Raw genomic sequence first — 26,054 nt, forward strand, 5'->3', positions numbered from 1 at the left:
AAGATCATAACAATAACATAACACAGGAATTGCGTCAACAGCTCAATGTCTTCATAAACACAGCCTGCATTTTGAAGGACTTCTAATTATTTAATGGAAAATGGGGTGAGATATTCAAGGTTAGATTGAGGGGGTAACCTGTGGGCAAATTTCAGTATTTTTAAATAGGAAAACAGTCTGTATCTGGCCATCTGTCAGCAATGCTGATTCTATGACCTTAGGCAGTTCATGAGAGGGAGGTAGGGTTGCCAACCTCCAGGTAATACCAGAAGATCTCCTGCTAATACAACTGATCTCCAGCCGATAGAGATCGGTTCACCTGGAGAAAATGGCTGCCTTTGGCAACTGGACTCTATGGCAATGAAGTCCCTCCCCTCCCCAAACCATGCCCTCCTCAGGCTCCGCCCCAAAAATCTCCCACCGATAGCGAAGAGGGACCTGGCAACCCTAGAGGGAGTGCAGGAATGTTTGCATCAGTGTTTGGCTCTCACGGCCCTTTCTTGCATGCCCAGGGTACTGCCAATTGTCACTTTGGGGCCAGGAAGCAATTTTCCTCCAGGCCACATTGGCCAGGGATCCTGGAGGGTTGTTGTTTTGTTTTGTTATCTTCTGGGCGTAGAGTAGGGGTCACTGGGGGGGCAATTGTGATTTTCCTGTGTTGTACAGCAGGTTGGACTAGATGACCTTGATGATCCCTTCCAACCCTATGATTCTAGAAAGAACTATGTCAACAAGTAATGCTGGGCTAGCAAGAGATAAAGGTTGTCTAAAGTTGTGGGGGGAAGGCAACTTCTAATCCATGTGAGATACTGAATTTGTGCTTTAGGAAATGGAGGGGATGCTGCTTCTTTAAGTTGATTTAAATGTTTCAAGCTGCCATTGTTCTTCTGAAAAAAGTGTTTTCTTTACTTCAGTTTGGGACTCTTTAGCCTACTGAAATTCATCCACAGTTACCTCTGTGTTAGATGGTGATCAACAGTTTTTGAAGGTGGCTTCCGCCAACAGAGCCCTAAATATCATATTTGTGTCTGCAGGAAGGATGCTGTTCAGGATCTCCTTTATTATTTAGTCTAATTTATGGAAAGACAGAGGCTCTTTTATTTAGTCTGATTTATGGAAAGACAGAGAGGCTCTTTTTCTCATTCTGTCTAGGTTCAACATGTTCCTCAAAAAGATCTCAAACCTATGCGGTGACAAAACCAGAAACGTTACTCATCATATGAACTGGCATCAGCTAAGATGAGAGCCAAGGGTATTCAGTCTGAACAGGATGTATCATACCTTTTTGTTCTTAGTTGTTTTTTCTGTATTCTTCCACTGCATATTGTCTGTTGAACAATATATTTATAACTTTTGCACAACACCCTGTTATTCTTGTTTATTGGTTGCTATAAAATAAAATCTATTTTCAGTGCTTCGGTCTGGCTTACAGAGAGATAAAAACACATAGCATAAAATACCTTAAAAACATAAAACCAAAATTTAAAATCACTACTCAAGATAAGGGAGTATTTTAAACTGTTGCTTCTCCAACCTGGAGCCTGAAGTGGTACACACTAGATAAAGCGTCCTACTACCCTTCCTGTATTCTTCTGTATGTATGTATGAATAGACACCTGTCTAGGACTGTTCACGGCCTTTATTTTCCCTTCCCAGAGTGACTCTGTCCTTCACAGTGATTGCAGGTATCTCAATCATAGGAAGCAGAACCAAGGATATCCCTGCATGACCTTACCAAACGCAGTCTTTCTGGAAGAAACAGCATGGCATTTACATGTTCTTGGCAAGTGTGTGAACAATGGAGAAGGCACACCCTCCTGAATAATTCCTTTAAAATGTTCAGTTATATTCATGTGAACTTGTATAGCCCTTAATGGGATTTTTCTGGCATAAATTTTTCAGGGATCTCAGCTTTGATGTATGGGAAGGAAGGAGTCTGTCACCCAGAACATGTTTTATTTGCGTTAATTTAAATTGCTTCTGAAGATGCCAAACAAACACCACCCATCTGTATCCGAGGGCTTGATCACATCAGAGGTATATATCACATCAAAGACTCAGTCAAAATCACATAGCTTAGTCCATTAGAACAAAATTCACAGGGAGCATATAGTGATAACTTTCATAGAGAAGTTATGCACGAAATGCAGTATGTGCTTTTATTATTTTTACTGATCCTACAAAAGGAATGGACATCTTTTCTCAATTTAAACTAATTATAATCAAAACATTTCTAGAGTTACCCAAGCAGGCAATGAAGTAAAAAGAAAAATGCTACCAATTAATAAGTGAGAACATTTTGTCATCTTGGAAACACTGAAGATAATAGCGCAAATTACCCTCAAAGCAAGTTTAGTTTATGAAACTAAAAGATAAAAACATGGGAAAGAAACCTAGAATTTTTCAGACATGCTGAAATAAGTTCAGATAAAAAAATCAAAACATGCAGAAATGAATAAAATGTTTTCCCTAACTGAGCTATGTGGAACAGGAATCTAAGATAACAAAGGCATCGAGAGGTGAAACAGGATTAAAAACTAGTATAAACAAGAAGACAAATCACACACACAAAACCAGTTAAAATAAAACAGCATCAAATTGTATAGAAGGTAAAATGATCAGATCTTTCATGCTTTAGCAGTTAAATCAAACCAAGAAATGTTTTTAAAATGACCGTTCTTCTATAGCTTATATACTTCTTTCAAACAGTATCTATATGTGTACATTCAAAAGTTTTAAAATCTTGGCAAACTGTGTTTAATAATTTCATTTGGCTTGGCAAAAGACCTAGATGAAAAAAAATGGTGTTCTTAGTAAAGAGAATACATCCGGACACTTGTCCTCCCACAGATTGAGTTTTTATCATAGAGCAGGTCAGCTGAAAATGTGTTTATTAATTTTATTAAAATATCTGTACTCCCACTGCCCCACCCACAAAATATGTGCAGATAAAAAGAGTGGTTACCAAGCTGTACTCAGCCAACACAGTTAAAACAGTTCATATACTGCCAGATAAATACTGGCTGCCGTTTAAGCAGATGTACTTAGAAGAAAGTGAATAGAGACTCTCCTGGGCTCAAAATAGATAGACTTCAATTTGAAAGCAATTCATTTCTAGACTAACTTGTAACTAATTCATTTCTAATAGTACTTGTAGAATCTGGGATAGCCGAGTACGAAAGCTGGCTCCACCAGTATTTCTAGCAACTCCCTTTCTTCAACCTCCTCTTTATTCCTGGCAAGGAAAATGCTTCAATGGTTGGGAGCGTAAAAGTACTGATCATTTTTTTTATGGTACTAAAAGATGGTGTCCCTTTAACTAAGAAGGGGCTAACAGTTGAAGTTGCTGGTTTGTAATCCATTGGTTCCCAAATATGGAGCACCAACATTTTAAATGTAATGGTACTATTATACAACAGATTTATACAAGGTTAACTTCATATTTGTATCAATATGTGTTCTTCAAGGGCCATATAAAATCTTAATTTTGAGATGTCCTGGTTAGATCAATGGCCCGTCTAGTCCCACATTGTTATTTTTCAGATAATAGTCCACCAGTTGCCCTAGAGGGGAAACAAACAGGGCACAGAAGCTAAGTTATTCCCGTGGTGTTGTCTTCCAGCACTGGTATTCAGGGGATGACTGTTTCTCTAGTTCTAACAGGCTATATAATTATAATTGGGACATGGGAGAATTCCCACAAGTGGAATTGCATGTAGTTCATCAAAACATTCCAAGTCAAAAGCCAGTTTAAACCAATGCATTTGAGACCTAAAAACATTCTTTGGAAAAGATCAGACAAGCACTGGAACCGGTGCTGTCAGAAGGATGCGTATTCAGTTATGGTGGAGTTGTGAAAAAGTACACCATTTCTGACAATCTAGTTTGAAAAAAGAATAAATTAAATTTGTGGGTTATCCTTTTCTATGTATTTGATTTATTAAAATGTTTATCTCCAACCTTTCCTTGGGGCTCAAGGCAGCTTACATTACAATTTAACACAAACCAAATAAAATCCCAGATAACCCCCACAAACAAACACACAATCCCTGAAAAACACCTGCAGTTAATAGCCCTGGCAAATTGAGTCACCTTGTTGAACCTTCCGAAAATGTATAAAGATGGCACTCTCCTAACCTTCTCAATGTCTCATATCTCAGTGAAGACCCAATAGTACTTTAGTTAAATCATTTTCAAAGTAATCACCTGCTCGCAGATGTAAGAGATCTTACTATTTATTTGTTAACTGCAGCAATGATATTCCAGTAAATAGAACACTGATTATCTCCCCTCCTTCCCCCGGGCTCCTAGCTCGCAAAAGTATGGAATATACGTATTTATAGAAAACTGGCCCAGCAAAGATTGGTAAATTTATCTAAGTGCAGGCTAGAAGCATTCATGGATGTTTACTTCCAATTTGTAGCTTATCTAGATTAATCAGACATACAAATGCAAAGCTATCTAAAGACTATTTTATGTCTATTGATCATTGGCAATGTTATAATCTTGTTATGTTGATTACAGTCTTTCCATTTTCCTCTGCATAATTTTTTATTGTTATTAGATTTGTCTTTTTGGTAAATCATTACTCAGATCTTTGTTAAATTAGTTTCTTCATCACTCAGTTACTCTTATTATTCTTGTTGCTGTTTCTTTTGTTCAGTTAATTTTTATTGTTTTGTTTTGATAACTTAAACAATGATATGTGTGTGGAAGGGAGAGTTAGAAAATTTCATTACAAGCCAGTTTGTCTCGCATTGTTTAATTTTAAAAATAATGGAAAAAATTAAATGCCTTTCTTTTGGGGGGTATTGACTGTATTCACACACAAACAAAAAATCAGATACAAACTTGTTTTAAGATAAGTTTCTCTTTACCAGGGGATATTATATATTTCCCTTCTGGCCTTTTTAGGGTTGTTTTTTTTTGGGGGGGGGGAGTATTTGACATGAAGGGACAGTTTGTATTCTTGCTCCAGAACAATGGTAGATATAAAGATGAGTTGGTTTTTATACTCCACTTTTCTCTACCTTTAAGAAGTCTCAAACTGACTTACAATCACCTGGGGAAACAAATCTGGTTCACCAGGTTAGAGTCCGCTGCTCATGTGTAGGAGTGGGGAATCAAACCCAGTTCTCCAAATTACAGTCCACCACTCTTAACCACTACAGCACACTGGCTCTCTACAGTCCAGTAGAATTAAGTGCTTTTATACTGCATTAAGAAGAACTAGATTAGAACTGCTTCAGTTTTGCCATTTGAAATTAAAGGAATAACACACTGATGGCTGGATTATGCTCATTTTCTCTGAACCATTCTGGCAAGCGAGGCTGTGAAATTCAAGGCGTTTCAGTAGATACTTTACAAACAAAAGTCAATCACGGTGCACCGCTCTTGCAAAAAAAGATTCCCATTCCGGGAAAGGAACTCTTCAGTAGTCCAAACCAATCCCATATGGAAAAATAACACCAAAATTATAGCTATGTGGGAGGGGGCCACTTTTTTCCTTTCCTGCTGGGCTTTGAGAGTAACTCTTTCTCAAGAGATAGAACTTCACAAATAAAGGAAGTCAGGAATCCATTGATCTACAACCAGTCTGCTGGGGTCATCATCCTTCTTGGCCGTTATAGATGAACTGATTCCAACGTCTTTAGTTAACATACTGCAAATCTTTCTGGTTTTTTGAGGCTTGCTTTACACACATGCATCCAGTTGCATAGGAATCGGTTCTCTGTGGCACTGTCCCACACAGCGGTGGCGTGTATGTGAACACTGCACCCATGTGGGCAGGGCCAAAATAGCATCAGCTCTGCATCTCATTGCAATGCCACCAAGAGAAAGGGTGTCAAACCAAGTGAAAGAGATATGCAGTATTAAATAATGGTGGGGGAGGGCAAAACAATGTATACATATATATAAAAGAAAATGAGACTACAACAACAAAGGAAAACAGAAATACAACAACAAAAGAAAATGGAAATATAACATTACTAAAATACTCATAATACAAATTCTTGAGAAGAAACTAAGACCGTGCTGCTAATATAACTAAAATATCCTTAATAGTGAACCAAGCACTACTCTATCTAAATATTGTCGAAGGCTTTCACGGTCAGAGTTCATTGGTTCTTGTAGGTTATCCGGGCTGTGTAACCGTGGTCTTGGAATTTTCTTTCCTGACGTTTCGCCAGCAACTGTGGCCGGCATCTTCAGAGGAGTAACACTGAAGGAGAGACACTGTCCTTCAGTGTTACTCCTCTGAAGATGCCGGCCACAGTTGCTGGCGAAACGTCAGGAAAGAAAATTCCAAGACCACGGTTACACAGCCCGGATAACCTACAAGAACCAACTACTCTATCTGTTTATCTAAAATCCGCATGATTGTCATTTCCCTCCCTCTCTGCGATTTACACATTGGAGTGTTTTTTCCATCTTTGAAATTGTTACATTCCAGCGAGCGTCCAGTTCTTCTGTATTTTTTAAAAAGGTAAAGGCCCCCTGTGCAAGCACCGGGTCATTCCTGACCCATGGGGTGACGTCACATCCTGACGTTTCCTAGGCAGACTTTGTTTACGGGGTAGTTTGCCAGTGTATGTTTGTCATTATTATAATACGTCAGCTTAATTAAGGCATAGGTTTCTTTAACCTTATCAAGACAATAATTTAAATCAGGGAATTTTTTGCTTTTCCAATATGTGTGAATGTGTTTTGATTACTTTTATATTATCATTTTTGATTGGGCAACAGCACGTCAATTGCTTTGATGTAGCTGTAACGTACGATCTCTTGTGGAAAAGTTATCCTCCAAACCCATAAGGAATAAAAAATACATTCATTTTTACTTGTTTAAATATTTACATATCTGTTATAGATGTTCAATCCTTGTTGAATTCCATCTGCTGAGGTAGGACTGTGAATGGAGGAAGGAACCTATGTTCTACAAATTAACCTGCATAATCCAGAGTACAATGTACCACTAACCAAGAACACGTCAGAACTGAATCCAAGCAAGGAATATTTCAGAAAAACAATCATTGTTGAGCTACACAGGAAGATGAAGATCAGACACTAGTTAATCTAGCATGGAAAAAAGTTGTCCTTTTCGTATGGTTATTTAGACCTTCAAACTGGCGCAAAGCCTTCAAATGAACCACCACATCAGAGAATCTTCTTAGTCCCTTGACACAAGTGTACCATATCCAATATCCCACTTCAAGTAGTGCTAACAAGGGGAAGAGGTTAAATCCCATTTTTTGGAGGTAGGACTGCTATTTAAAAAAAATACTACATACCCCCAGGTACAGATTTCCTCTGCCCACCCCCACCTCACTAGATCCAACCAAAACATTCTATGAAAATGAGACACATGTCTTGCCCAGCTACATGGGTCTTGGGTTCCCACAATGTTGCCTTCCTTCTTTCCCCCCTCCCTTGTAGCCATATTTGGAGAAGACTTTACAGATTCCCAGTGAGCCAGACCTGAAACATTAGATTTAAAATTTTCATAAATTTAGATTTATCCAGCTCTCTTTTAAATGCTTTCGGTGAACAACTCCTAAGATGGCTGCTGAAGCACTATACATCCCTAGAAATTAAATGCCTTCTGTAATGGTTTAACAAACAAATACCAGTTGGTTCTTGTAGGTCAGGGGTGGGGAACGTCAGGCCCGGGGGCCATTTAAGGCCCGCGAAATCATTTAGTCTGGCCCTTTGTGGGTTTTGGCAGGTCTCTAGCTCAGAAGGATCTAAGACTGGCTGGTGGTGGAAGTGGCGACAATGGAGGGGTTAAAAGGCCGAGCCAAAATGAGTGTGTGTGGGGGGGGACGAGTTCTTAGCCAGTATGTCCTCATTTCAGACCTGCAGGCAGAGGTGGCAGGAGCCGGCTGTAGAATCCAGCCCCGACCATGCAGAGCAGGAGCAACTCCAGTGTGCAACTGGACCGCTATGCCCGGCTGGTGCAACAGACCATCCTGTGCCACCAGGTGGGCGAGTGCACCACCGGTTGGATGCCAGCCTGCTTGCCCGCACCCTGGGGGGTCATCTGGGGCAGCTGCCTGCTTGGGACTTGGTTAAGTTGATAATTTTGTATGGCCCGCAAATGATGTTATAAATATCCAAATGGCCCTTGGCGGAAAAAAGGTTCCCCACCCCTGTTGTAGGTTATCCGGGCTGTGTAACCGTGGTCTTGTTATTTTCTTTACTGAAGTTTCGCCAGCAGCTGTGGCAGCCATCTTCAGAGGAGTAACACTGAAGGGCAGTGTCTGAAGGACAGTAACACTGAAGGACAGAGACACTGTCCTTCAGTGTTATTCCTCTGAAGATGCCTGCCACAGCTGCTGGCGAAACGTCAGGAAAGAAAATACCAAGACCACGGTCACACAGCCTGGATAACCTACAAGAACCAATGAACTCTGACCGTGAAAGCCTTCAACGAAACAAATACCAGGTTTAAGACCAGCACTAATACTTCACTATAGAAGAGAAAGAGCAATTTAGCAATGACAAATATGTATAAAAATGCTCTTTAAATACCATTACCAGGTAATGATGTTAGAAAGGGATGCTAATATTATATTTGGCCTGCATGCAGAGAATGTATCTTAACTAGCTGGTCATTTCTACTATTTAACAGCTATAATTTTTCAGACCCTTCATCTGAGGAGTGAAAAGACAAAAAATACTCCAAAAACTACAACGCAGTTACAAGATCACATCTTATACTTCAAATTTAATAGTTCTCAAAAGATACATAAGAGATGTGAAATTTAATTGCATACAGTACTGATTCTTTCAAGATGCTAAAAAAAGACGTGGGGAGACAAAGATGAGAGATGATATGGAGTGTTGACTAGCTTTATGCCTTAAACTAAACTGCCCCTTACTCAGCTCCCAATATAAATGGGGGACCAGGGTCTTCATGCTTTCTTGTAAACCCGAGTAGATTTGACATCATTCATGACACATTCCTGGAAAACAAAGAAAATTCATCCATAAGTCTTTCTCTTGGTCTCTGTGGTATAGAAGCAGAGGCCACGAGATACCTGTCTGCCCACGATGGGCACAGACAGTTGTTCTCATCCTCCCTTCCACCCTCTGCACATGAAAGTTGAAGGTTTTGATAGAAGGAAGCCTTCAATTAAACTCTGGTTTGTTGTGATGCACAGTAGAACAGATGAATGTTTGTGCTAGAAATGTATTGCATGTTGCTATTGCTCTTAATTTTGCATGGAAACCAAGAGAACATTCCACTTACCACAATCATCTTCCCATCTACCACCTTCCTTGTTATCGTGGTCTCTTTACCATCCCATTTTTGGACCTCGGTTAACACGTTATCGTCACCTAACGTTAGAACGGTCTGCAAAAGGAATACAGAAACTTTGGTATTCAGTTAACTCCTTAATGACCTGGATTTCTAACCTGACCTGTCTGAAGGCCTCGAGAAAAGCAACAGCAATTTTCCATAAAGGAAAGGAAAGAGTGATCAGACTGTAACTCCCACGTTCCCAATCCTTCACTGTAATATATACCCGAGACTGAAAGAAATGGACAATAAACTAACATTTTTCAAGCATTAACTTCCACGGGGTCCTAGTCAGTGGTCATTTGTAGCATCCGTTTGCGTGTTGAGTAGTGTGTTACCACGTTCTTGATTAAGAACATTATTAATTGGGTGTGGTAAAATTCTCCTCATAATTCAAAGATCTTTATTATTTGTATCTACATGCCAAATCAAACATGTCTGAGAATTTTAGTTTCCACCCAGTTCACAAAACAGCTAGGGCTCCAGCTGAGCCCAGTTACTCTTTCTACAAAGAGCTGAAAGTGTTCCTTAATCCAAGTAATCCATCTCTTTGATGTGACTAATACCTTCTCCTCCCACAAAGTACTCAGAAAACACAACTCAAAAATAGAAAGATGCATACAAACAATAGATAAATGCAGTTCCCCAGGATGATTGATGGTTATTGAAGAATGATACATTCAATTACCGCCCCCAACTGTTGAAATGTTTCCTCTCTTAAAAAATCCTGTAGAGGCCCTTGTTAGAAACTTGACGTTGCCTCAGAATACCCAAGATATTTTCGTGCTCAATGTGGAACATTCAACAAACACATTAACAATCCACTAGGACAGGGGTTCTCAATAAGGGGGGAATTCCCCCCCCAGGGGGGGATTTTAGGGTTCCATGGGGGGAATTGGGACCACTATTTAGCAAAGTGTGATGTCCTGTAAGATTGGTTTTTTGAGTTAGACTATCTTGGGAAGGGGGGAATTATATTTTGAACAATGATGAAGGGGGGGAGGAATGGAGCAAAAAAGGTTGAGAACCACTGCACTAGGAATACAGCATTAATAAAATTAAGGTAAAGGTCCCCTGTGCAAGCACCGGGTCATTCCTGACCCACGGGGTGACGTCACATCTCAGTGTTTACTAGGCAGACTTTGTTTACGGGGTGGTTTGCCAGTGCCTTCCCCAGTCATGTTACCTTTACCCCCAACAAGCTGGGTACTCATTTTACCGATCTCGGAAGGATGGAAGGCTGAGTCTACCTTGAGCCGGCTACCTGAAACCGACTTCCGTCGGGATCGAACTCAGGTCATGAGCAGAGCTTTTGACTGCAGTACTGCAGCTTACCACTCTGCGTCACGGGGCATACGCCCTATTAAAATAAAGTGCTTGTTTAGCTCCTGGTTGTTTCAAAGGGGCTTCTGCAGGAAAACATCCCAGTCACTCGTGGGTGGGATCTGTCTCCCACACCACCATCCTTAATGATGCCCCCAAATCTGCTACCTACAGCAACCGTGTTAGTTTGCCTAACAATAATATTCCGATTATTGTTGTACCTAGGCTCTGGATCTTCCATGTCTCCAGCTGCAGATCTTTTTATTTTAATAGAAAGAACACAACAGTGGCAGTTAACAGACTGTAAATGGTTAAGAACTGTACAGGGTGCCACCTGCATCTCAAAATAAACCTTTTTGAATCATTTTGGTTTAGAACTGCATAAAGGTAGATGCTTTATTTTAACATCTATGTCTCACTTTATCTCCTTAGACACAAAGCAGCTAACAACGCAAAACAAAGTTGGATGGACACAAAAACGTAACAGTCTAATTAACAAGATTAAAAACACAAAGATTAAAAAAAAAAAAAAAAACCTGCAGCCAAATTTGCCAGAACAGTTTGATAAACCAATTTGGGAACATCCATCATTTTGAGATGAGGGAAAGATAGGTTACAAGCTTCCCCCTCATCATCTTATTGTAGATTTATCCGTAGCAACAAATTTCTCTGTTAGGATACATGAACAGTTGGATATTCAAGATAACAGTACGCGTAAGACTAACACAGTTCTCAGGGCTGTTGTTCAGGTGCTTTGGGGAAAACTTTTGAGATAACTTTACTTTCAAATCCCCTGACAAAAAAAATGTGTGAAACACACAGGGGTCATCCTATTATTAAACCACTTACTTTCCCACTGTACCATCAGCTTCTTTTGCTCTCCTTTATTTTGGTGACTGGTCCAACCTTCTTTTTGGCACTATTGCTCTGTATCACTGAATGGTCAGGTTGAAGACCCTGCCTGAACTAGTCAATGGATTTTTCCAGATTAGTGCTCAGATGTGGTGTGGTGGTTCGGAGCAGTGTACTCCGATCTGAAGAACCGGGTTTGATACCCCACTCCTACACATGAGTGGTGGACGCTAATCTGGTGAACTGGATTTGTCTCCCCACTCCTACACATGAAGCCAGCTGGGTGACCTTGGGCTAGTCACACTCTCTCAGCCCCACCTACCTCACAAGGTGTCTGTTGTGGGGAAGGGAAGATGCTTGTAAGCTGGTTTGATTCTTCCTTAAGTGGTAGAGAAAGTTGGCATATAAAAACCAACTCTTCTTCTTTTAAATCTCACTTCATTCCCACTGGATGCTTTCTAAATTGATGGTCTTTTAAAAAGCCTTCATCATCAGACAAACGTTACCTGCATTGTGTTACATCACAAGGTTGTCTAGCTATGTGATTTTTCAGACCGAGAAATTCTTCCTAGTGTTGTGATGAACAACATTACCTCAGGCTAACAGCAAAACTCAGTACACAGAAGTATATTGGCTATTTGCCAGGACCTTTCCCTGAAAGAAGGCTCAGATGTACATATTATAATTGAAAGGTTATGTATTAATTGAAATTTAGATACCAACATTATGTTCTACATTGAGCACGATAATATCTTGGGTATTCTGAGTCAACATCAAGTTTCTGACAAGGGCCTCTACAGGATACACTAGACAAATGATATGACACGCTGAGTAACATGTTCCCACAAACATCATTTCTATTGGTCCTATCTACTATGGACACTAAAACCACCCTATCTGTAATGCAATGAATAAGCAATGAATGCAATGAATAAGCAATCTGCAATGCAATGAATAAGCAATGCATTTCATTATAGGCTTGACCTGTTGGGTGCCAAAAATGCAGAAGGCCTGAAATACACAGCAATAAGGCTTGTGTGTGAGTGAGTGTGTAAAGTGCCATCAAGTCTCAGTCGACTTATGGTGATCCAGTAGGGTTTGCAAGGCAAGAAACTAACAGAAGTGGTTTGCCATTGCCTTCCTCTGCATAGCAACCCTGGTATTCTTTGGTGGTCTCCCATCCAAATACTAGCGAGGACCAACACTGCTTAGCTTCTGAGATCTGACAACATCGGACTAGCTTGGGCCTTCCAGGTCAGGGCAAGGCTTCATAAGCTTTCATAATTTTGGTATCTAAATTTTGATTAGTACATAACTTTTCAATTGTGATAGCAATTGAGTTGGAATGCACCGTGTACTCAAAGACTCAAGGAAGAATATGCATACCTGAGCCTTGTTTCAGATGTCAGTACAATAATTGTGAAGAAAGTTGTTTCACTTGCCCATGTGACAAAACTCAGAAAGGAAGTCAGGTATCAGCTTTCTGTTGTGTTCAAGGTCAAATGCTGGTGCAGACATCCCTCAAAACTTCTTGGTAAGAAGGTTTTGGGGAAGAGACATGGCATAGTAGCACAGCACATATCATATCTCCAGTTCAATCCCTACTATCTCCAACTAAAAAGTTTTAGGAAAAAGGTGTTGGGAAAGACCTTTTTTTTCTGCCAGAGACTTTAGAGAGGTGTAGTTAGAAGTAGACAATACTAAACTAAATGGACCAGCAATATCACTTAGTATAAGGCAGCCGGGTTCACATGATCTGCAAAAAATTACCTCTGTTTTTCGGCCATCTATCGTCTCTTCAGTGAATAGCTCTCCCAATTTGAAGGAGAATTCTGATGTTTTGAAGGTACTTTCTGTTCTCACTTTGAAGGTATCTCCGTCCTGGCTGAAGATAAGATCTGGCTTGGCCATATTTCCCATCTTCCTCATGGCCATGCCCACACCTACAAAGGTAAAGGCACAATCATTGTGTTGTCTTGAGAAGATATTACCTAACTTTAATTATCAAGTATGGGGTGGAAAAAGAAATTTGGTGAATCAGCTTTGGTGCAGCACCCCAGGAAACAGGTTGCTCAAGGTTAGTTTATTCCACCTTACAGGTCCAACAGGTCTTTTATATAGACTCTCAGCATATTAGAACATGAGTTCTGGCTCCACCTATAATTAATTATATATTAGATTTGTATTAGCCTCCAGAAAATAAAATGAATCCACATGAGTAATGTGTTATTTATCCTTTACTATGCAATAAAAGGGACGGAAGACATCTTCTCATACCAAAACTTTGCATATTATAATCTCCTCAGACACCTTCCTGGAGAGAGGTTAATAATACAATAGGAGAATTCACCATGACCCCTGCCTTCAAAATTGCAATCATCTCATTCTGTGGAAACCAATAGGAATTTGCAAGATATGGTGCTTCAGCAGGGTCATATCCTCTTAATGGAGACTAACAAAGACTACAGCCCACAATAGCCATGCGGATTAGCTTTGGATTCCACATGTTAACAGATCACTGGTTCCACATTAACATACCACACCCTCATTAGCACATTATCTTGATACTTACAGGACAATGATTAGCACATTACCTTTAATGCTTTGCAGGACAATGACTCAGCTCAAACCCAACCCCCTTCTGACTATATATTACTCTTCCTACACACTTGACCCTGAGACACACTGTCCTTCAGTGTCACTCCTCTGAAGATGCCTGCCACAGCTGCTGGCAAAACATCAGGAAAGAAAATACCAAGACCACGGTCACACAGCCTGGATAACCTACAAGAACCGATTATTTAAATTATTTGTTTAAATTTGAATAGGAGAATTTTCTGGACATTTCTACCAGAAAAGCCACTTCACTGCTGTGCCATCCTAAGCAGAGTTATACTCTTCTTAGCCAGCTGACTTACACACTTAGAAGGGTGTAACTCTGCTTAGGATGGCAGAGGAGCCAGCGTGGTGAAGTGGTTAAGAGCGGTGGATTCTAATCTGGAGAACCGGGTTGGTTTCCCCACTCTTACACATGAAGCCTCCTGGGTGACCTTGGGTCAGTCTCAGTTCTCTCAGAGCTCTCTCAGAGCTCTCACCTACCTCACAAAGTGTCTATTGTGGGGAGGGGAAGGTGATTGTAAGCCGGTTTAGCTAACTTTGTCTAACTTCATGTGGTGTACTCAACCCCAAGTATAGAAAGCAGCAAGATTCTGATGAGACAGGTTTTAATTCATGGAACTGTAATTCTTCCCAGATTCAATTTCAGCTGAAGTTATTGCCTTCAAAACACAGTAGAGCCCGGTAGATCTATCAGGTGCAGTACAAAACTATTCCTCCCTAATCAGGTGCAGTACAAAACTAATTCCTCCCTAATGCGTACACTATTCAATGTTTTTTTTTAAAAAAAACAAACCATAAATATAATAGTAGGTAGGCTCATTTTGTTTCTCCTGTGACAAAGAACATTTCAACAGTTAAGTATTTTCCAGTCCTGCAACAATGTAACCAAAGCCAAATATTTATAAATAACAGAGTATCTTCTGGTGTAGTGGTTAAGAGTGGTGGTTTGGAGCAGTGGACTCTGATCTGGAGAACCGGGTTTGATTCCCCACTTCTACACATGAGCAGTGGACGCTAATCTGGTGAACTGGATTGGTTTCCGCACTCCTACACATGAAACCAGCTGGGTGACCTCGGGCTAGTCACACTCTCTCAGCCTCACCTACCTTACAGGGTATCTGTTGTGGGGAGGGGAAGGTGATTGTAAGCTGGTTTGAGTCTCCCTTCAGTGGTAGAGAAAGTTGGCATATAAAAACCAACCCTTCTTCTTTTAAAAAGAGCTATAGCCATTTCTCCTCACTAGGTGGGGCACCCATACTTCCCAGTGGAATATCAAAATGAATGAAAAAACATGATTTCCTTATAACCAACAGAAATATCTTAACCTAAACCTCAGTGGACATTTGATTGTTATAAACAATTCTTATTAAGAAAAGCTGAAATGAACCAGTTGAATAAGGCCAGTTATTTTAAATTCAGAAGCTTTTGTTTAATAGGTACCTCTCTTCATAAAGTGTTTGGTAGCCTTTCTCAGCTTTAATCCAGCTATGCGCACGCAAGCTATAGGGAGAGAAAGGTGGGTGTGGTCTTTAAAAATCCACCCAGGGAAACTGGGCAGACAGACTTATCAAATCAAATGGGTGAATTTGGGGCTCTTGGTGAGTGAGGGGCACAACCTCTTACCAACGTTTAAAAAAAAGTTCCCATTCTAAAAAAGAAGCATTCGTTCTTTAAATGGAAATGTGACAAATTAAACTGGGGAGAGGCCATGGCTCCCCAGTAGAGCATCTCCTTCGCATGTAGAAAAGTCCCAGTTTCAACCCGACATCTGCAGTCAAACGGATCATGTACCAGATGATGTGAAAGACTTCCAAGAGAGAACCTGGACAGCGGCTGCCAGAGTAGACAGTTTGAACAGTGACAGACCAATGATCGGACTGACTGCAACGCAGCTACATGTGTCCAAAAAACCTAATTGTTTTTAAAAAAATGGAAGTGGAGGCAAGAAGCCTTCTGGATACCTTAAGTAGCCCCATCCTGACTAGGGGCTCTGATTCTACCAGCATTTACAACCCTGTCCCAAGCACAGTCACACCCATGACTTCCAAGGTCTTAGAAGGATAGAACTCTGCTTAGGAGGGCACTGTAAGAAGAAGGGTTGGTTTTTATATGCTGACTTTCTCTACCACTTAAGGGAGACTCAAACCGGCTGAGCATCACCTTCCCTTCCCCACAACAGACACCCTGTGAGGTAGGTGGGACTGAGAGCTCTAAGAGAGCTGTGCCTAGCCCAAGGTCAGCCAGCTGGCTTCATGTGTGGGAGCGGGGAAAGAAATCCAGTTCACCAGATTAGCCCCCGCCGCTCACCTGGAGGAGTGGGGAACAGATTGGGTTCTTCAGATCAGAATCCACCGCTCTCGACCACTGGATCTAAATGGCCCCGATAAAGAGACGACCCTTTTGTGCACCTGCCCCTGGGGCAGAGATATCCAGATCCCAAGTCATGAGAAGTCTACTGGGCGCAAAGGTTTTGCCGACTGCTCTCTTTCTGATGGGGGGGGGGAAGCAACCCAGTCGATCAATATACCAGATCCTCCCTGGACCCTGCCCCTTCTCCCCGCCTTATCTTTCTTCATGCACATACACAAGAGCCTCGCTGCCTGCTCTTCCACCCAGATGGTCCCGGAGCCCAGCGAAAAAAGGATGCTTGGGACAAAAGCCGCTTTGTGCGCGGCGGGCTATTAAAAGCAGGACGCCTCCGCAGACCTCGGACAGAGACCCAAAGCGCTTAATCTTACACGGCAGATGAGCCAGGAGAGGCGAGCGCGCTGCCAGGAGAGGGGGGCGGAGGAGCTCCCCTCGCCTCTCCGCGGTCCTCCTCCGCCCCTACCCGAGCCAGGCAGACCGCCTGCACGTGCAGCGGAGAAACGGGGTCACGTCGCTGCAATTTCAGAGAACCCCCCGAGAATTAACCCCCTCACAGCCAACGCATGACCTAGACAAAAGGCCGAGGGCCGCGCAACATCCCGCACGCGTGGTATTCAGCGGCAGGGGTCAATCGGCGCTCCGGGCCACAAATCGGCGGCGATTTCATGCCGTGGGGTCTCTGGGGGCGCGTGGAGGGCCGTCAAGTCGCTTCCGACTCCCGGGCCCTCCCGGGAGGTTTCGCCTGGGATTTGCCGCTCTCCAGATGCCCGTTTCCCCCCCATCCACGTTCTCCAAACTCAACCATCAGCCCCCCGTGCAGAGTTTGGAGAATTCGGCTGGGGAAAACGCGCATGCGGAGAGCGGCAAATCCCAGGCGAAACCTCCGGTGCACAAAGGGCCCCTGGCGACCCTATGAATCAAAGTCCTCCCAAACGTCCTCTCTTGGACCGCCTTGCTCGGATCTTGCAAACTGGTCTTGCTCAGATCTTGCACATTGGGGGGGGGGGGGTCTACCGCCGAATCAAGTAGATCCTACCTCCGGGTAGAAATGCGCGCACACACACCCCTCTAACGGGAACAGGAGGTTTCTCCCCGGTTTCCCCTTCCCCGGCTGTCATTTGGCCAGCCTTGGGGGGAGATCTCCTGCCCCCGCCCAGGAGCGTGGGGAAAGGAAACCGTCCCCGCGCCCCCTCCTTTCCCTGCGCATCCTCTCGCCCCGACGGCTTCGTGGTCCTCTCGGCCGCGGGGTGGCCGAAGGCTGCCGCCCGCCGACCCCCCCCCCCCCTCGCCTCCTCGGGGCGCCCTACCCAGCTCCTTCATGAACTCCTCGAAGCCCTCGCTGGACTCCAGGCGCCAGCGGCCCAGGAAGGCATCCAGGCTGCCCATGGCGCGGCGCGGCGCGGCTGGGCTGGGGGAACGAGGCGGCCGAGAGAGGCGGGGGGCCCGCCGGGGAGGCCCTTATACCGCCGCCCGGCCCATGAGCTGCCGCCCAGGGCCAATGGGGGGGGAGGAAGGGCGACGTCAGGGGCGCTGGTGGAGGAAGGCCCGGCCCACGCCGCCAGGGGACGGGCAGGCAGAGCCCCCGTGCCCGGCGCCCTGCCTTCGCCCCCGCCCTCAGCCGGCCGGCCGGCGCCCCGGACAGAAGCCTTTGCACCGCCCTCCAAATCCGGCGCGGTTTGCAGATGAGGAAGCGGAGGAGCCGGCTCGGCCTGCCTCTCTTTCTTTCTTTCTTTCTTTCTTTCTTTCCTTCCTTCCTTCCTTCCTTCCTTCTTTCTTTCTTTCTTTCTTTCTTTCTTTCTTTCTTTCTTTCTTTCTTTCTTTCTTTCTTTCCTTCCTTCCTTCCTTCCTTCCTTCCTTCCTTCCTTCCTTCCTTTGTTTTTCCTTCCTTCCTTCCTTTTTTCTTTGTTTTTCCTTCCTTCCTTCCTTTTCCTTCCTTCCTTCCTTCTTTTTCCTTCCTTCCTTCCTTCCTTCCTTCCTTCCTTCCTTCCTTCCTTCTTTTTCCTTCCTTCCTTCCTTCCTTCTTTTTCCTTCCTTCTTTCCTTCTTTCTTTCTTTTTCCTTCCTTCTTTTTCCGTCCTTCTTTGTTTCTTTGTTTCTTTCTTTCTTTTTCCCTCCTTCTTTCTTTTTCCTTCCTTCTTTTTCCCCCTTCTTTCTTTTTCCTTCCTTCCTTCTTTCTTTCCTTCTTTCTTTCCTCTTTCTTTCCTTCTTTCCTTCTTTCTTTTTCCTTCCTTCTTTTTCCTTCTTTCCTTCCTTCTTTCCTTCTTTTTCCTTCCTTCTTTTTCCTTCCTTCTTTTTCCTTCCTTCTTTCCTTCTTTCTTTCTTTCTCCTTCTTTCTTTTCCCTTCCTTCCTTCCTTCTTTCTTTCTTTCTTTCTTTCTTTCTTTCTTTCTTTCTTTCTTTCTTTCTTTCTTTCTTTCTTTCTTTCTTCTGGCCTCCCAATTAGTTACTGTATCCTTTAGCAAGATCACGATAATTCACAGTGGGTAGCCGTGTTAGTCTGTCTGCAGTAGTAGCTGTGGCTCACGAAAGCTCATACCCTACCAGAAAATATTTTTGTGAGTCTTTAAAGTGCTACTGGACTCTTGCCCTTTTCTACAAGATCACGATGTTAAGTCTGCCGCTAGCAGGAGAAAAGAGCAAGAGTCCAGTAGCGCCTTAAAGACTAACAAAATTGCTGGCAGGGGATGAAGAATTATCATAGAATCATAGAGTTGGGACCCAGGGTCATCCAGTCCAACCCCCTGCACAATGCAGGAAATTCACAACTACCCCCCACGCCCCCAGTGACCCCCTACTCCATGCCCAGAAGATGGCCGAGATCCCCTCCCTCTCATCATCTGCTTAAGGTCATAGAATCAGCATTGCTGACAGATGGCCATCTAGCCTCTGCTTAAAAACCTCCAGGGAAGGAGAGCTTGCCATCTCCCGAGGAAGCCTGTTCCACTGAGGAGCCGCTCTGTTAGAAAATTCTTCCTAATGTCTAGACGGAAACTCTTGATTTAATTTCAACCTGTTTGTTCTGGTCCGACCTTCTGGGGCATCAGAAAACAACTCAGCACCATCCTCTATATGACAGTCCTTCAAGTACTTGAAGGTGACTATCAAATCCCCTCTCAGTCTTCTCCTCTTCAGACTAAACAAAGAGTAGAAGAAGAGTTTGTTTTTACATGCCAACTTTCTCTGCCACGTAAGGAAGACTCAAACCAGCTTACAATCTCCTTCCCTCCCCACAACAGACACCCTGTGAGGTGGGTGGGGTTGAGAGAGTGTGACTAGCCCAAAGTCACCCAGCTGGCTTCATGTGTAGGAGTGGGAAACAAATCCAGTTCACCAGATTAGCGTCCCCACTCATGTGGAGGGGTGGGGAATCAAACCCAGTTCTCCAGATCAGAGTCCACCACTCCAAACCACCGCTCTTAACCACTACATCACTCTGGATGAGCTTTTGTGAGCCACTATATTTGAAGATGTGGCTCACGAAAGCTCAGAAATTTTGTTAGTCTTTAAGGTGCTACTGGAGTTTTGCTCTTTTCTTTTACAAGAAGAAGGTGTAGTGTGTGTGTGTGTGGGGAGATCGAGGGCCATGCAGAAGGGGGCCGTTTGTGTGTGATGGGAGAATGAGTTTGTGTCCCGCTCGCTTGGCTGAAGTCAGCCTACAGTGTAGACTGAAGTCCTCCAAACATCGGAGGAGGTGAGAGGAAGGGATGAAGTGCTAGTGTAGAGTAACCATCCTTTAGAAACCAGGTACAAGTATTATTGGTCTGGGCCCAGCACAGACTTGCAAGAAGGACCCTCACAGTCACCCCCACCCCCTTACCTACACTCTCATGAGTCAGGAGAGAGAAAATCCTCTGCTGTTTCCAAAATAGTAATGGAGCTGTAAACTCAGGCTGGAATCCCTTGGTCCCCTCACCATGCTTGAGACTTGAAAGTGAATTTAAAATTACCTTTCTGTTTTCAGGTGCCAGCAGCAGAGGAGAGGCAGAAAAGTCTTCCAAGGGGCATGTGTGAATTCAGCATAGTCAGTTTATGTCAGGGATGGGGAACCTCAGGCCCGGGGGCCGTATGCGGCCTCCGAGGACATTTTTTGTGGCCCTCGGGAGCTCCGGGGCCCTGCCGCGGAGGCGGGGCGCAGGGCGGCCCTCCCTGAGGGTGTTCCTGGGGCCGTGGCTTACAGGGGCGCTGCGGCGCTCTTTGGACCTCCTCTGGCCAACTGTCGGCCGGCAAGAGGGGAGGGGGAGGGATGCTTCCCCCAAGGTTGCCCCCTACAACCGCGGCGTGCAGGAATGCCGCGGCACATTGTAAGCCCCTCTTGCTGCCTGTCGACTGTTGAGCAGCGAGGGGGGGGGAAGAGGCCAGCGGCTCCTGGCGGCAGAGCATGCATGGGGAGCCGATTGGACTTCGGGGGGGCCTTTTGTGGACTCTGGGGGGAGAGAGTATGGAGACTGGGGCCTGGTCGTGCAGGGCTCCATGTGCCGCTGTGTGTGGGGGGGGGGGGCAGGGAGGCTGGGGCCTGGTTGCGCAGAGCTGGTGTGTGTGTGTATGGGGGGGGGAGGCTTTTCTCTCTTTTCTTCCTCTTTTTCTGTCACTCTTTCTCCTTTCTCTCCCTCTTTCTTTCTTCCTTCCTTCCTTCCCTCCATCCTTTTCTTTCTTTCTCCCGGTCATTTTCTTTCTTTCTCCCCCTCTCTCCATTTCTTTCTCCCTTTCTCTCTCTTTCTCCCTCCCTCCCTTTTCTTCTTTCTCTGTTTTCCTTCCTCCCTTCCTCCCTTGCCAATCGACTGTGGGCTGTGCCCCCCCCCAGCGCCTCGTTTTCTCAGGCCCACCGCTGGCTGCCCTCCCACCTGGGAGGGGGGAGCGGGGGCACCCTGCAGGCCTTCTCTGTGTGGCCTCCCCTGGGATTGCCAACCTCCAGGTGGTGGCTGGAGACCTGGAAACCCTAGCCTCTCCCCCCCACACCGGGAGATCTACACCTGGTATGGCCCCTGAATGATGTCATAAATGTGCAAGTGGCCCTCGGCAGGAAAAAGGTTCCCCACCCCTGGTTTATGTGGTGGTAGTGGTGGAAAGTGCCATCAAGCCACAGCTGACTTAGAACAACCCCAATGAGTTTTCAAGACAAGAGGTGAACAGAGGTGGTTTGCCACTGCTTTTCTCTGCATAGCAACCTTGGAATTCCTTGGTGGTTTCCCATCCAGATACTTGCCAAGGCTGACCCTGCTTAGCTTCTGGGATCTAACAAGATCCTGGCCCATCCTGGGTTAAATTTTATGTGTTGGGTACATTTTTATCCTGGCTTTCTTCCAATAAGGCAGCAGGAATAAGTTCTCCCTTTTCCATTTTATCCCTACAGCAACCCTGTGAGTAGATTAGGGTGAGAATGACTGGCCCAAAGTCACCCAGTGAGGTTCATGAAAGAAGGGATTTGAACCCAGGCCTCCCAGCTCCTACTCCAGCCCTCCAGCCACAGCCTCAAGATGGCACAATCATACATAAGCAGCCTGGATGAGGAAATGAAACTTTCTGTTCTCATTCCTACTGAGTTGTTATCTCAGCTGACAGCCCTGTGGATGGAAATGCACAGGGCTGCTTCACTGTCTTAAAAAAAAAAAAAGGAAACTGATTTCTTCATGTGGGTATTACCCTGAATAATTAGGGGTGGCCTGGTCATATTATTCCCACTCTACCTGTTAACTGACCATATGACCATATCACATGAACAGGGCTTAGGTCTCTGCTCCACATGTGTAACATGGTGGCAGTAATACTGACATGCCTTCACAAAATGTTAAGGATTTCTGAAATAAAGAATAGGAGGTACTTTTAAAAATATATACTTAGTATAGACTTAAGGAGCAGACACCTATATGTAAAGAAAAAGACTTCAATATTACAAAAGAGAAGATGCTGTCATAAATACTGGATAAAGGATGATGCAGTAATTGCAGTAGAACCAAAACATAGACTTGAGAATGACAAATCAGATGGGTTTATCAAAAATTCACTTTGTATGGACTTTGGTCCTCAGAACCAAAAGTGCACTGAACTACAAAAGTTTTATCCTTGCAATCTTACACCATCGTCCTAAGCACAGTTATATCCTCACTGGCATAGAAGGGTGTAATTCTATTTAGGATTGCTCCATTGATGGCTTTTAGAGCAAGGATGCTTGCTTTTTCCTAGCTGCCTAAAATTTACGAAGACGGATCCTTTGTGTAAGTGGCACAGTCCCGGAAAACTTCATCCCAGTTGAGTGGTATGAAGAAAGTTAGAACTGGAAATGTGTTTCCCTTAAATCCGGTGACTGTTGGATTGATTTCTTAACATAACTAGCTTTAATTCCAATGTTAAAGAATCCGATAAAGTTTTTATCATGGACACAAGAACCAGCCCTGTAAAATTAATGTAGAGGTGAAAAGATAAACAGTGTATGTAAAACATGGACACATAGTTGAACTTTTAATCGTTAGGTAGTCTGACCTAAGCTCAGCTATTTCAATGACATGACTTTAATCCCTCCAATCAGCTGTGTTTGCACTTAATGCACAAATTGGATGGAGGCCAATGTGCAACTGACCTGTGCAACCTTCACATTGTCACAAGTTAGTGGTGCATGTCATACACTGTGCTGTGGGGGTGCCAATATCTGTAGTGGTCAAGAAAGACTGGTACTAATTCAATCCAGTTCACCCAGTTCTGCGCTGTGCTTTCTCTGTAATTTCCAGGTTAACTCATATCAAGAAGGTCCCCCCCCCAAGTTCATGTTATCTTACAAAATAGTGCAAAGTGCAATGTACAGTGAACCAGTGATTACTGTTGATTTTCTCTTGGGGAGAGGGGAGGCACAGAAAGGACTGATGGCATCCAGAGAGATGTTCTTTAAAAGTTGCTGTGAAAATCCAATTATTCGAAGTCACAATCCAGATTTGCGTCAGACCTTAATTTGCTGCCCTGCCTAATGACACCATCCTTAATCATCCCACTCAGAATGTCCAATGATCGTCAGTCTCATTAACCTGACTGGATCAAAATGATCCCTTTGGAGAGAGAAGCCCTTACTATGTTTATCTGCCGTTCAGCACGTGTGATATCTGCCATTCACCACCAAAATGTTTGCACTGGTAGGGTGTATGATTGGGAGGTCTAAGGACACAGAATGGCATCTGTCTTTATAATGAAATCCTTTACACTGGAAACTATAATAAAGACCAGCTCGGTTCTATACCTGAAGTAACTCTGGTTGATTGTATTAGGACTATCCATGCTTGGTGTCATTCAGCCAAGTGGAGCTGAGATAAGCTAGTGAATCTCAGCAAATAATCAACATGTTTTTTGGCTAGTGATCTGGAAGCTAGCAGAGCAGTTCTAAGTAGAGTTGTGTGTGTGTGTAAAGTGCCATAAAGTCAGCTGACTTATGGCGACCCCAGCAAGGGCCTTCAAGGCAAGTGAGAAGCAGAGGTAGTTTGCCATTGCCTTCCTCTGCGGAATCTTCCTTGAAGATCTACCTTCCGGGTACTGACCTCGCCTAGCTTCTGAGATCTGACAAGATCGGGCTATACCATGCCGCATTCCTTCCCTAAGTAGAGTTACACCCTTCTAAACCCACTGGAGTCAATGGGTTGGATCCAGACTACATTTTCCAATGGCAAAAAAGACTTTTCCTGCCACCCTCCTACTGTAGCCCACCGGTCTCCACAGAATGTTGTTCCTGAGGAATTACATGAAATGTGGGTCTGCAGAAAGGGGGAATTGGTGGAAATGGCCAATTTAGTCAAAATCCAACCCTTTGCCCTTACCAAGGACTCACAGACACCCCCCCAAGACTACTATTGCAAACCCCAGTTTGAAAAATGCTGTTTTATTAAATTTGTTTTATCCATCAAGGCAAACCCCATTCCTACCATCTGATCAGTTAGGAAGATGTCTGCTTACAGAGCTCTGTGTGGGTGGTTATCCTCATTGGAATAACTGCTTCTGACACACACACACACACACACGGAGCATACACATCCCTTGCCTTGAAGATGTGGCAAAATAAAGTGCTGGTCAAACTTCCCTTTTTCAGTAAGTCTTTGGGAATGTCTAAAATAGCTTGCAGCAGAGAAAATGGAGTTGGGGTTTACAAGTTCGTTAAGTGTCAAAATCAAAGAGCATCGTCATGCTGAAAAGTATGAGACAGGAGAATATGAAGAAGAGTTGGTTTTTATATGCCGACTTTCTCTACCACTTAAGGATCAAACCAACTTACAATCACCTTCCCTTTCCCACAACAGACATTCTGTGAGGTAGTGTGACTAGGCCAAGGTCACCCAGCTGGCTTCACGGGTAGGAGTGGGGAAACAAATCCAGTTCACCAGATTAGCCTTCGCTGCTCATGTGGAGGAGTGGGAAATCAAACCCAGTTCTCCAGATCAGACTCCACCGCTCCAAACCACCGCTCTTAACCACTACACCATGCTGGCTCTAATGCACACTGCCCTAATGATTAAGATGGGCTGTTTTAGCTCCATATAGGATTTGTCTACGGAAGTAGAAGCTGTTGCAATTCCTGTACAGCAAGAAAAATGAACATAACCCCAGGCTGCTTGGCACAATCTTAATAAGTGTGTTTAAAGTACAAGTTCTTAGCCTGGATCGCAAAGTAGACCAATTCCAGTGTTGCAATATGGACAAGGCCAGACATAGGGTAAGTGGCCCAGGTGACTGCCTGGGATTCTGAGCAGAGGCGGGGGTTACCCCCCGCCATGATTTATTCATTCAATTACCTATTGCGCAGCTCAAATAAATAGTATGTTAATTTGTAAAACTGCCAACACATTATTTTTTTAATTCATGGGAAAATTTACAACACCAGTGCCAATCTAATAAAACCATGAGCGACTGCATTATCATCAGTGCTATAAAACTAATTGACCGTCATGAGAGTAGTAAGTATTAATACCACATTCGTTTTGTGGGGTTTTGTTGTTTAAAAATCCCCCTATTGTATCATAAAATGCAATTAAAAGGGTATTCAAAGGTTAAAGTAAGAGAGGAGCCACAAAGACGGTCTCCTCTTGGGGTGCTGTTTGATATGGGGCCAGCCCTGTGTATAGGGCAGGGTGAGCCCATCCACTCCTGTGCCAAAAACCTTGCCTACAGAATTCCCAACTGGACTGTGAACCAGGCTTGCATGTCAATCACTTATGAGGGGGGCGGGGAATCAGATTAGAGAAACAGGTGACCACTATTGCCATAGTCTATAGTGCTGGTCATCTACATGCTCCAAGTCAGTATTGTCTACTCAGACTGGCAGCGGCTCTCCAGGGTTCCAGGCAGGGGTCTTTCTCATCACCTACTTGCCTAGTCCCTTTAACTGGAGAAGCCAGAGATTGAACCTGGGACCTTCTGCATGCCAAGCAGATGCTCTACCACTGAGCTATGATCCTTCCCCATACATCTGAGTTGGGCTACTGTTTCCTGCTTCCCACTCTTAGCAAGCACTAAACCAGGGGTCCCCAACCTTTTCGAACTTTGCAATTCTGCTGCACTGGCTGCCACAAAATGGCAGCCGCAGCTTACCTTTAGTCATAAACTGAAGAAACCTTGCTGGGC

At 44.0% G+C, this 26,054-nt stretch overlaps 1 protein-coding gene across 1 annotated transcript; it reads right to left on the reverse strand.

The window, feature by feature from the left end:
* Window positions 1-8,882: 8,882 nt before the first annotated feature.
* On the reverse strand, window positions 8,883-17,851 carry FABP5 (fatty acid binding protein 5). Its single transcript, XM_056854429.1, has 4 exons — window positions 17,773-17,851; window positions 13,250-13,422; window positions 9,254-9,358; window positions 8,883-8,966 (listed from the first exon to the last, which is right to left on the reverse strand). Exons 1-4 carry the CDS (start codon window positions 17,849-17,851, stop codon window positions 8,916-8,918), a joined length of 408 nt encoding a protein of 135 aa, XP_056710407.1. The 3' UTR covers window positions 8,883-8,915.
* Window positions 17,852-26,054: the final 8,203 nt, after the last annotated feature.

Source organism: Euleptes europaea, chromosome 8, assembly GCF_029931775.1.
Source record: "Euleptes europaea isolate rEulEur1 chromosome 8, rEulEur1.hap1, whole genome shotgun sequence".
Classification (NCBI taxonomy): domain Eukaryota; kingdom Metazoa; phylum Chordata; class Lepidosauria; order Squamata; family Sphaerodactylidae; genus Euleptes; species Euleptes europaea.

Coding starts and splice junctions, on each gene's coding strand:
- FABP5 (XM_056854429.1), bottom strand. CDS start 17,851: ATGGGCAGCCTGGATGCCTTCCTGGGCCGCTGGCGCCTGGAGTCCAGC. Junction 13,423..17,772: donor GGAGTTCATGAAGGAGCTGG/GTAGGGCGCCCC, acceptor TTACCTTTGTAG/GTGTGGGCATGGCCATGAGG. Junction 9,359..13,249: donor TAGATGGCCGAAAAACAGAG/GTAATTTTTTGC, acceptor TTCCTTTTGCAG/ACCGTTCTAACGTTAGGTGA.